Source organism: Ziziphus jujuba, chromosome 11 (assembly GCF_031755915.1).
Source record: "Ziziphus jujuba cultivar Dongzao chromosome 11, ASM3175591v1".
NCBI lineage: Eukaryota > Viridiplantae > Streptophyta > Magnoliopsida > Rosales > Rhamnaceae > Ziziphus > Ziziphus jujuba.
In genome coordinates, this window is record NC_083389.1 from 28,226,503 (window position 1) to 28,239,762 (window position 13,260).

At 34.4% G+C, this 13,260-nt stretch overlaps 1 protein-coding gene across 1 annotated transcript; it reads right to left on the reverse strand.

Moving 5' to 3' along the window:
* Positions 1 to 6,025: 6,025 nt before the first annotated feature.
* LOC107433307 (ABC transporter B family member 11-like) lies at positions 6,026 to 12,631 on the reverse strand. The gene is given in 14 exon segments (XM_060812505.1): positions 6,026 to 6,566; positions 6,568 to 6,594; positions 6,701 to 6,994; positions 7,108 to 7,371; positions 7,477 to 7,743; positions 7,934 to 8,817; positions 9,143 to 9,416; positions 9,503 to 10,028; positions 10,224 to 10,462; positions 10,546 to 10,767; positions 10,869 to 11,044; positions 11,186 to 11,261; positions 11,570 to 11,963; positions 12,557 to 12,631. Coding segments are annotated over 13 exon segments (3,918 nt in total). The 5' UTR covers positions 11,912 to 11,963; positions 12,557 to 12,631; the 3' UTR covers positions 6,026 to 6,239.
* Between the last annotated feature and the right edge of the window lie 629 nt (positions 12,632 to 13,260).

Genomic DNA, 13,260 nt, shown 5'->3' on the forward strand with positions numbered 1-13,260 from the left:
AATGTGCTCAAACTTTATGATTGCAAATTGACCACCAGCAATGGAACTCTTGTTTTATTTTATTTTTTTTGTATTTGGACGGCAATATTTATTTTAAGAAAATATTTGTTGATACATATACAACAAGTAACATATTCTATCTACTGATTCACCCAAAAAAAAAAAAAAAAAAGAAGCATATTCTATCTACTGAGAGATAGGTATAATCATTACCAAGTCGAAAATTGAGAGATTATGATCCATATATCACTCTTTTTTTGGTGAATGATTCATATATCGTTCAAGTTGTCTTTCAAGCTCAAATTGCTCCACTATGGCATGTTTGGTTACACGTCACATTGAGTCGACAGTCATGACTAAGAAACTTCAATAGCCTTTTTTATTATTCAAAAAAAAAATTTAAAAAAAAACATGGGGTTGGTGAATGTGACCATCTTAATGAAACTATTATAAGCATGACTTGCTGATTGTCTTCTTGTAAACATTATCATAGCCTAATAAATATTTTGTTGTCCCTCAAAGCTTTTAGAAATTCATGAAGTATTTGTTACGCTTACTGGCTGTAATGGTTTCCACCTATACATAATGCATATATACGCACACTCATAATTGTTTACGAAAAAAGAAAATAGACAAGAATTATTATATATGGTAATAATATCCTAATTGTCGTTGGATTACGAATGAAAAAGAGTGAAAGGAAGAAATAAGGAAAAGGAAACAAGGATAGCTCTTCAATGCTTCTGAAACAGACACTAAAGATTATTTTTTATAAAAATATTGAGGTACTTAGCTTTGGGACTTAGCTTGTATTATTATAATTCACTTCACATTCTAGATTTCTTTTTTTCTTTTTTTGATCAATTCACATTCCAGATTGATGTTGACAAAGAAAACTTAATGATTACATCCCACTATATTATTCATGAATGATATATACAAAGGAACTACATATAAATATATATATATATATATATATTTTTTTTAAATTTCAATAATTTGCGGAGTTATTTAATTGTCAAATATACATAATCCAATACTAAATCCTTAATTTTCCACCAAGAAATTTTTTTAAAAAAATCCTTAAAATAGGTACCACCAACCTTTTAGAGACGTAGAGTTTGACAGTGCAAATAAGGGAAAAAATTGAGAAAAAAAGAAAGAGCCCTTAGAAAAGGGAAATAGAAGGGAATAACTTTAGGAACTAAAATGGTCCCAATTCCTCAAAGTTTGATGGGGGCGGTATTTTTGTAACACATTCTTTGTACTTCGTACCTAAAATTTGCAACTTTTCAATTGCTCAGAGGATAAAAAAGAAATGATGATTTTATAGCAAGGCAAAAGGTAAGAATTCTCGCGGGTTATGGTGTATGTTTGCGTCAACAGTCGGTTGCTTTTAATGCTCAAACCCATAGAGATTACTGGCAAGTTCCACAGGCCCTATTTATATATATATTAGTAATACTAATATAATATATATTTATATATATAGATGATCCAAAATCCAAACCCACCATATATAAAACTTGATATAAAACATATATATAATATGATGAAGGGGTGTGTGCGTGTATATGTATGTGCATAAAAAGACACAAATGTACTAGTCATATGCAACCATACCTTACCTGACGGTCTGAAAATGTGTTGATGATGCTTTTGCTTCTATTGTAACAAGAAATCCAAACCCTGTTTGGTTATACTGCTACTTTATCTCTCCCATGGAATTGAAGGACTGAAAGAGCTGTCATAGTTTTGATAATTTCTTAAACTGACCCCAGTGGCCCATGCCACGTCGGTGGTCTTGCAATTGCATGCTCTGTTTGTAACTTCAGAGGCTTAGCAGCCGAGCTGATATACACAGAAAGCAGTACATAATTATGAACCCGTGAAACTCCAACTCCAAGTAAAACTCCAACTCCAAGTAAACATATTACAATATATATATATATATATATATATATATATATATATATATATATAACATGGTATCTGACACTTCGCAAGTTTCCAAAATTACAAGCATGTGAAAGTGAGTATTATCCATGACTCTACTGATATATTGGTCATAGTGAATCTCTGTGATTTCCATATAAATCAACCGCATATAAATGTGGATATATAGAAGCTCTGTTTTCGTGCCACATAATTAAGGAATCTCTCACCAATATGTCATTCATTGGATCACATGTTGGTGTTAATTCATATATTTGTCCTTTTTCTGATCATTGTGGTGAATAGTAATTACAATATATATTCGGGGTCCATTTTTTTTTTGGGTTTACAAACAGTTATGTAATTTCAGAAATTAACCATAAATAAGTAAGTGCAAATCCAAATTAAAGGCTAGTGTTCGTAGAAATATAAAGACTTTCTCTAAGACTGTACCTTGCATTGATTCTACCAATAACATAAAATTTTCAATCTGAAGATCCAAAGAAAAAAAAAAATTAAAGTACCTCAAAGAAATTGAGCGACCTTGTTAATTTCTTTAGCTATAGACTATATAATTATATAATATATCTCCATCTAGCTCCTCCAGATGCATAATAACCAAATCTCTCTCTCTCTCTCTCCCCTTATCAATCTGTCAGTGTTTGGTTATAGAAGAAAAATTCAGAGAGCAAGCAGCATATATAGAATAGAGGGAGAAGAGAGGAAAGAATTATCACCTTAAAAAATGTTGATAGTCAAATTCTCTTTGTAATAATGGGTTTTAGTTGTTGTGCGTTACGTATAATGAATGACCAATCAACTACTAGCTAGCTTGATTTAAAGAAGTGGGAAAGGAAAGCCTAGAATACGGGGTGTTTCCCTTTGAAGCAAAACACGTATATGATATTTTATATATAGCGATTAGATTAATTTATATAATCAAATTAGCTTGAAGAGTTTTGTGTTGGAATTAGTTGCAACTTCATATCACATGAAGTGTCATTTGTTGCTTTGAAAGTGATGTATGATTTGATGCCATCTTTCATTATAATTGATGACTACTTTTTCTAATTTACACTTTCTCCAAACTCCCAAATCCACGTGTTTATTATAAGGCTTTTATATAATGAGAGGAGTTTGACAACCTTTTACTTGTCTACTTCTCCTATCTACTAATTCTTTCGGTTAGCGCCTACAAAAATTAATTGTTGCTTAAAGTTTGAGGCATACATCGACATCCTTTATATTTTACATAATGAGTTTCAATTCAACTTTGTTAAACAAGTAATAATCACAACATCCTTAACTCAGCTTAAGTCTTGGCCCAGTCATGCCTATGTTTTATATATATATATATATACACCTTTTATAGGCTATTACTTTTGATGAACAAAAAGCCAACCAGGTGAGACAGAAATATTGGTTACCTTTTTTTTTCTAAGGTTTTTTTTTTTTTAAATGTTCCCCCCCCCCCCCCCCCCCCCCCTTGGTTACTGCTTCTTTTTGAATTTGTAGTGGTTAGCAATTTAGCTAGGATCTGTTCAATTATTCTAGCTCATGGAAAACATGGTGGAGAAGAAGCAATAAGTATAAGACTATATATATATACAACCATGTATATCCTTATTGGATCCCAAGTCTCTAAAATTTACAAAGAAGAATAGGAAAAAAAAAAAATCGATTTCCTCAATGATTGGAAAAATATATCATAAGAATTTTGTTTAATAAATTTGTCACCGTGTGGTGTTAGTGAATATTGTTGAAGAATTAATGTATATATGTATCATATCATGGAACTACCCAACTATTGGGAATTTGGAAATTATGAGAAGTTCCATATAGAACTTTAATGTTACTCCATTAGTATTAATCCAGAATAATGGTCTAAAGAGTAAAATATACTCAATTTTCCAATAATAACAAAAGCAAATCTTGTGGAGGGATTCTTAAAATAAATCCAAATACAGTTTATAAATATTGGTTGTGGGGCTGGATTTTAGTGCTAGAATACAAAATTCTAGTTCTTATTTGATTTGTCCCCCTTTGCTTCTAGGGAATCATCTTTATGGGCTTTTGAGCCTTTGATTGTACAAAAAAGTGTCAAATAAAGCAGGAAGCAATGGTTTTGCACCTTGAAAGAAAATATAAAGCCAAAAAAAAAAAAAAGAAAAAAGAAAAAAGGATTTTGAAATGCATTATTGAGGTTTGTGACAGGTAGTGGGTCAGATCAGGGGTAGGCAGATGGCAAGGGCAGTCTCAATCAACGGCAAATTAATATGTTTGTTAACTACTCTTGAACTAATGAAAAAAAAAAAAAGAAAGAAGTTAATACAAGCCAAGCCAACTTACTTGTTTTGCAAGCTCACACAAAATCCAGAGAAAAGAAGATCAATTGCTATTTAATACAAGCCAAGCCAACTTACTTGTTTTGCAAGCTCACACAAAATCCAGAGAAAAGAAGATCAATTGCAAAACTATCTTCTTCTTCTTCTTCTCCTTTTTTTTTTTTTTTTTGGTTGTAATGAGTTATTCACAATCCTGTTTAATTTGTTATTTAAAAGGGTCAAGGAACTTAATTCTTCAGTCTTTTTTACTTGGCATGCCAAACATATATAAGAAGTGGTCCTTTGTCAATTCTTTTCATCTTCATAAGTTTGGATTAATAAATTTGCATTATGGATAAGAATGTTAAATATTGATTATTGTTTCTTTTTCAGTTTTGAACAGAATTACAAAACCCCAGCCCAGAAGTGTCTGAAGATGATGAAATATGTGACAGCTGAGATTGGCCATGGCTATGAGTTATACGGCAACAAAAGCAATACTATTTTATAGGCAAAAATCAAATGTTTAATGAACCCCCTTTGATATTTGCTTTTATATATGACCTGCTAGAAGTTGTTGAATATAATAAAGCAATTGAAAATTTTCATTGCCACATCAGAGCAAACAATAAAGAGTAAGATTGAGGTAGACAAAAGGGGGCATATTTGATATATAGGATTATAACAAAGGAAATTGGGCAGAAAAAATGTCAAAATGTCAATGGACTAGTGAACTTTTAACAGAATTGTTGACAATGAAACTTGGAGAAATAGTTTTGGGACAGATATTTAGGCTCAAGTTCTGTTTTCCTGTTACTGAAAGTATTGAAACCTTAGAAATAGCTAATTTTGGCCTCTAAGACTGAGCAGCACTTGTTTGAACGCTGTCTATTATGTGCATTCCAATACAAGGTTGTTTTTTCTCTTTTTTTTTTTTTTTTGGGTAATTTCCAACACAAGGTTATTTGTCGAGTAGTAATCAGACTTGACGAGGTAAAGTAGAGCAATTTAGTTTCAACTCTTAAGGCTTTCAATATGAAAATTATCGATGTTCCATTTGTTTCAATCCTTTAATATTTTCTGCATCTTCTATATTAGCATAAATAAATAACATCTGTGGCATTGAATCCAATCAAATTTTTATTTGCCTTCTTACCAATAAAAAAAATAGTATATGTTAAATATATTTCTCCTATATATGTTAAATGTGTATATCATGTCTTATCCTTCCTCTAGACAAATAAAATACAATAATTTCTATCCTAAAAAAAAGAAAATGTGCCTCAAATCCCCTCCGTTTTCGCCATTTTATTTTGATGCCAATATAGGATATGTTTCCATCTTCATTTACTTTATTCAGTTTTAGTAATTTAGAGAGCTCTCATCTTTCAAATATGTGAAAATAATTGTTCGTTTCTCTAATGCATGAAAAAACTTCTAGCCACTGTGTTAGCAAGTGTTATAAAAATAAAAAATAAAAAAATAAAAAAAGGGGAAAAGAAAAAAAGCCACTTTGTTCATTTAATATTATCATGTCTCGCTTATAGAATGTTATATTACTCTAGTAAGTTCTTAAATCTTATAACTTTAGTGATAACTATGATTCTATCTTCACTTATACCAATTATTTTTTATTTATTTTTCTGTTTTTTTCTTCCGTGGAATTTTTTTTTTCTATTAACTTTTAGAAAAGTATGTTATTCACATGAAAAATGTGTTTCTTTCATGATTATTTATTAAATATTTAATATCATCCATGTATATCAGCCTTAGCAAAAGTTCTAATTGAACAAGATCCCCTAGAGAGTAGAGACCATCACATTTCTCAACTTATTTCAACTTCTGCATTATTAATTTTCTTACAAGTTATATAATTAGAAGAAAATCATGTCCATTTAAAAGTTAAAAAAAAAATTAAAAAAAATGGAAGGATCAATCTTGTCTTGTGCAGCATATTTATCCATGGAGAAAGAACATTTCCTAAGCTGAGGCAGTTGTATGTAAAGCCGCCAAAGAAGCATAGATTCCATCCTTTATACTGATTAAAGTATCATGATTTCCCTTCTCTGCAATCACTCCGTTCTTCACCACTGCAATTAAATCTGCACCCTTGATTGTTGACAGCCGATGTGCCACTACAATCGTTGTCCTGTTCATCATAACTCGGTCCAATGCGTTTTGAACAATTCTCTCAGATTCTGCATCAAGAGCGCTGGTAGCTTCATCTAGGAGTAGTATTTTTGGTGCCTTCACTATGGCTCTTGCAATGGCCACCCTTTGCTTCTGTCCACCAGATAATTGGACCCCCCCTCTCTCCTACTACTGTATCATACCCCTATATAAAATTTTCCAAAATAACATGTTATATGCGAAGATGATTAGGAAGAAAGGAGAAATATGAGTGAGTTGTTCGATAGAAAAGATCAATGATAGTGTTGGACCTGCTGTAAACTGCTGATGAACTTGTGTGCGTTTGCCAATTCTGCTGCTGCTATGATTTCAGCTTCTGTTGCACCTCCTTCCTTTCCATATGCAATGTTGGCTCGGATGGCGTCATTGAATAACACAGGCTCTTGGCTCACCAGTCCCATCTGCTGTCTCAACCACTTCAGTTGCAGCTTTTTGATCTCGACTCCATCCAGCGTAATGTGACCTGAATCCGGGTCATAAAATCTTTGCAGCAGCGATATCACTGTTGATTTTCCACTCCCACTTTCTCCAACAAGAGCAACTGTCTGATTAACATAGTTTTAACTTGTAAGTTTCCAGTTCTAGAATGTCAAAAAACAAAAAGTTCAAACACCCAGGTTTGTGCAAACCAAAGGGATGATCCAAGGATTCCAATTACCTTGCCAGCATGAATGGCTAAGCTAAGATCCTTGAATATTTGCACATCAGGTCTAGTGGGATACTTGAAATTCACAAGGTGAAATTCAATCTCTCCCTTTACTATTTCAATTGTAGTTCCCAAGTCATCGCTCGAGTCTATTTTCGATTTCCTGTCAAGAATTGCAAATATAGAAGCAACAGCGCTCTTTGTTTTACTTGTATCAGGAACCATGGAGCTTGACTGAGAAATTGCAATTGCCATCATAGTGAGCGCAAAGAAAACCTGAAATCCAAGAAATTGAAATCTTAGCACAATGGAGAAATCAAGGAAGAATATAGCTAACCAAAATTTGTTCAATATGTGAAACAAGGCAGAAGATGAACTTACTTGGAAAACATTGGAAAACTGGGTCTTGCCATCTGCAACAAGTCGAGCTCCAGCATAGAAACTGCATGCATATACAGAGTAAAGCAAGAAAAAAGATAGCCCAAAACCTATCCCACTTATTACACCTTGACTTATCCCTTTCTTCATAGGTCCTTCACATTTCTTCTCGTACAATTCCATCACCTTCTCTTCAGCACAAAAAGATGCCACAGTTCTGATACTCCCTGCTGCTTCATTCGCTACTTGACTTGCCGCCTCATACATTTTCTGCAGCCAATTACAGTTTCATTAATGAATAAAACAAATGAGTTATCTAAATAAAATATTTGGACACTTTGAACAATTCCATTCAATTTTCAAATGGTGATTTATTTCTCTCATCATTTTAATTGGCTGCTTAGAAGTGAATGTTGTTTTTATTTTTACTTTTTTGCAAAATTTGGGCTATGGAATGAACCTTTGCATCTGCGCTAAATCCTGTCATGAACTTGACTTGAGCGTATCCATTTAGTCCTTGTAGAGGTAGCATAAGAAGAATTATGAGTGTCACTTGCCAACTTGCTGAAAATGCAACAACCAAGCCAGCAACTGCAGTTGAAATATTCTGAACTAGTAAGGCAAGAGCATCTCCCACCAGACGCCGAACAGAAGCGGTATCAGAAGAAAGCCTTGCACCAATTGCTCCACTAGAGTTCTCAGCTTCATCAAACCAACTTACTTCCATATAAACTACTTTCTCAAAGCACATTGATCGAATTCGTCTTATTAGCCTACATCCTGCCACACCAAAAAGGAATGACTTTGATGGATCTACGAGTAAAGATACAACACCAAGGCCAACAAAGGTTAGCGCCCAAAGGTTTGAATCCTTTTGAAGTTTATCCACAGGCTCAAAGTAAGTTTTTACTACTTTGGAGAGAACTACCCCATAAGCTGGAAATACCATCCCAGATAATGCTGCAAATATAGAGCCTAAAAGTAAAATTGGGATCTCTGGCTTATTAAGAAGTGCTAGGCGGTGAAGTGACACTTCCTGAGCTACTTTTGGTGGTGATGAGGCCAAAGTAGTGGGTTCTACAGCTGGTGTTTCAAGGGCATTGATAGCAGTGGGGACGGCAAATGACATTGAAAATGAGTGACGACTGCTGTTCCCAAGTCCAGATGATTCCCGGCTTATAGATCGTGATAAAGACAACCTCTTGCTTGAATTCCTTTCCGAGTGCACAATAAGTCCCTCTTGATCAATGAAAGAACCTTGGTCTGACACACTGTTAATTTCTTGCAATTGTATAAGCTGGCTATATGCTCCATCAATATCCTTAACTAGTTCTGAGTGTGGTCCTATATAATTGAAAACAAAAGAAAACTTATGTTGTTTTATGTCCATAGAATAACAGAAGGTCAACGAAGAGCTATAATTGGAATACAGATACGACATGGAAATCTGGTTTATTGCACAAATTGACAAAATGAGAAATTAAAATTGATATTTCATACACTAGTTTTGGATGGAATTTTGTGATGAGCATGAGAAAGTAAGAGAGTGTGTGAGTAAACCAAAACTAGAACTTGGAAGTCGCAATAATCATTCAAAGTAAGGTTGGACAACTCTTGAGTACAATTCAAAGACTAAAGAAGGAAAGTAGCAACAAGCTAAGAATTTCACCTTTCTCAATAATTTTTCCTTCATGTATGACAGCAATTGTATCAGCATTCCTTATTGTGCTTAACCGGTGGGCTACAATGACAGTAGTTCGGTTGATCATAACTCTATCCAGTGCCTCTTGTACAACTCTCTCAGATTCTGCATCAAGTGCACTTGTGGCTTCATCTAATAGTAGAATTCTCGGGTCTTTTATAATTGCTCTAGCTATGGCAACTCTCTGCTTCTGGCCCCCAGATAGTTGCATTCCATGTTCACCAACCGTTGTGTCTAGTCCCTAAATGCATAAATGCATTGACCACACATATCGAATATGAAATGAAGGAATTACCAAAAGCCAGAAAAGTTGTTAGAAGTATTCACCTGGGGAAGCTTATCTATAAATTTAGCAGCATTGGCAAGCTCAACAGCATCCCTTATTTGCTCAGCAGTTGCACCATCCTTCCCGTAGGCAATATTGTCTCTAATGCTAGAAGAAAACAGCACAGGTTCTTGACTCACAAGGCTTATTTTCTGTCTGATCCATTTCAGCTGGAACTCTTTGAGATTGATGCCATCTATAAGGACTTCACCAGCCTGAGGGTCATAGAATCTCTCAATCAAACCGATCACTGTAGATTTTCCACTTCCACTCTCTCCAACCAAAGCAGCAGTAGTACCACTAGGAATTGAAAGAGAAAAACCACTAAAACTTTGTTCATCTGGTCTTGAAGGATAACTAAAGTGAACGTCTCTTAGTTCTATGTCTCCACGAATGTCATCCAATTGTTTCCCGTTATTGTCATAAGCATCTATCTCCGGCTTCCTGTTTATAGTCTCAAACATCTTAAATGCTGCAGCCTGTCCAGCAGCAAATGCACTCATACATGGAGATGCCTGACCAAGACAGCTGAAAGTTTTTTCAAATTACTTCATAGTTTTGGTTGCTAGTGATAGGAAATCAGAATTGAATCTGGATTTTGCTTTCTTGAAAACCACATACAAACACGGAAAGCTCTAAAACTGTAGTTGACCACAAAATGGATTAAAAGTTAATAAACCAACAAAAATAATGGAAATATGAAGCTGAAGTGTAACTACTTACAATGAGCCAGTCAACACAGCAAACATTATATTAAGAACATCTCGAGGAGTATATCCTTCCTCAGTTATCATTTTGCCACCATACCATACAGCCAAAGCATAACTCCCAAACAAAATAAGCATAATAAAACCAACACCCAACCCAGATATCAAGCCCGATTGCACACCAGCTTTGTAAGCCGTTGTTATTGACTTCTTGTAGTTATCTATTGCCCGTTTCTCCCCTAAGAATGATGCAACCTGTTTGGGGAGCATTCACCATGGATGTAACTGAAACGTTGAAAGAGTGAAAACTTGGGAGAACTTAAGCCAAGTATACATACTGTTCTAATTGAACTAGTGGTTTGCTCTACCACGGTTGCAGCTGCTGAATAAGCATCTTGTCCACGGGCAGCCAGCTTCGTCATAGATAGACCAATGATTGCACCAGAGATTCCAAGAACAAGAATTGAAGAGAGCATAACAAGGGTGAGAAGCCGTCCTTTGGCAAATGCTATAATGAAGCCTCCTAACAATGTTGCTACTAATTGAAGGCACTTTCCCACCTGAAACATGAAAATTGAAGAATAGCAGACATGGATTTTCAACTTGTCATGTTTTAGCAAACTGCTACTAATGAAGTTTGTATGCTGCACATCATATATACCTTCTCACCCATTGCATCTTGAATAAGCACAGTATCACCTGACATCCTCTCAACAATTTCTCCGCTGTTAATTTCCTTATCAAAGAAGCCAACTTCTTGTCTCAATATCGTTTTCAAGTAAAGATTTCTTATTCTTGCAGCCTGTCTTTCGCCAGTGACCATCCAACAAGCCACCTCTGCAATATAGCAAACATGGATTTCTAAATTTCTCATAGGTATACTATTCCTTGAGCCATATATGCCAGCATACATACATATACGAACTACATACATTTGTATATTGTAAATTTCATTTGCAAGGAACCTGTTTTACTCACGTAAAAATGAAGCAACAGAAGTCCCTAGAGCCAAGTATACAAAGTTCAAAGCTACTTGATGATATCATTCGTCAAACTGTTAATAAATAAACCCAGCTACTAAGATTAGACAGAATAACATAGATAACACAATGCTTGTTCAATGTTAAAATTTATTGATGGAAGGGGCACTACTTTTGAGTGAATGAACTGAAGATGGCAGAGAACCCAAATAAAAGTAATTGCTGAAAGCCAAATAAAAGTAATTGCTGAAAGCCTGAAAATTGGAACTCAAAATTTTGGTGCTCTTGGATACAACAGGATTCAAAGAGTAATCTATAATTTCCATGTTCCCTTTGGAGCTAAGCTCTATTAACAATTACTGTATTTAGTATAGCATCATACCTTGGAAACTTCACGAACCACTTCTTTGTTGCTACCATAGCCTCCAAAAGAATTAACTAAACTTCCAAAAATAAGTGTCATGAGTGGCATGGACATCCCATTTGCAATAGCTCCAGCTGTGCCAGCAAACATTAGCACGTAATCCACGGAGTCAGCGAATGAAAAGAGTTTGTAATATGGCACTGAATTTCTGCTATTATCAATCCTCTTGCTTGTGTCTTGCTCATTTCTAATGTTTTCTGGCTCTCTTTTGGAATCAACGATTGAGGAGTAGCTGGCTCGTATGGTAGCCTGCTCTGTATTCATGATCATGCTTCCATTCAAAGTTTTCTCCTCAGCCATGTTTTAGAGAACTTGGATATAGAATTGGATCAGAGATACAGGTTAAACATTTCTGGATCAAGTGAGCAACCCATTAGAATAACTAGAATAACAAAAAAGTTACAAATTTTAATGGGCTATCCATTCAGTAAAAACGAGATGATTGACTATAATCACTGAAACAGCAGTATTATGTAATGTTAATTAAGAAAATAGTTTGAGATATTTATTCAGCAATGCGATAACTTCATTACAGTTTCCATAGCAGATAACAGTCAAGAAAGTTACATAGAAAAAATTACTCTGAAAGAAGGCTAATACAAGCAGCAAGAGAGAGAGAAGCGCAGTTGATGTATAAAGTGTGAAAACAAAAGTGAGATAAAACAGAATTAAAAGAATTGTTGAATGCCAAAGGTTTCACCAACAATGTCATTGTCAAGTACAAAGTACGGTAAGAAGAAACTTTTCTGATATGAAACGATGATGATGAAAATGAAAATCTCACATAACATCAGAATATAGATGGAGTGTGTCTCCTCCTGAGAGTCACACAAAGGATGGAAATATATATAACATGAAGCTTAGGATTTAAGTAAATAAATGATGAGGAAAAGAAGAAAAACAAATTTCCATCTGATATAAGCTCTGCATGCAAAAAGAATTAACTTTGAACTTTGACGTAGAATTCACCAATAGATGAGGAATTACTACCACTAGTGCCTTCTGGGAACTGGGAAAATGGGCTACCGACGATTCTATTATCTAGAGCTTTATAAACTTTGGTTTTATAGTTGAATTGAAAACTACTTCTAGTCCAACCCCACGTTGCTTGGACTCAACGCAAAAATCCAAGTTTTGTAATTAAATAGAGAAAACGATGTTTTTTCGTCACTTTGCTTTGACCTTACGATACATCACCATCTTATTATCTGTTCCCACTCATTTTGTGGCTATTATTGCTTTGAGGTTGCCAACATTTGGGATCATATATCACATGTTTTTGCAAATTTGAATCTGCTTCTGGTGGGTTTGATATACTATTCGCCAACATGATAAACACGTCCTCCGCTGATAACAATAATATATGATATATACAAGCCGGTACGATTTTATATGAACTAGTTTAATTATTCACAAAATAAAATAAAGTATATGGATACATATATTATCTTTTATGGTCCATGAGCTTCATTTTGGCAAAAAGAAAAATGGGGTGCAAGACACAACTAAAAATAATAATTCTATAGGATAATATAATATTTGTCACCATTTCCATTGAGGGAAAAAAGGAAAATATATTGATGCCTAAGGGATGAAGGCATCAAAATCATGGCTTATTATTATATTAACTTTTAGTTGGGACTACTTTT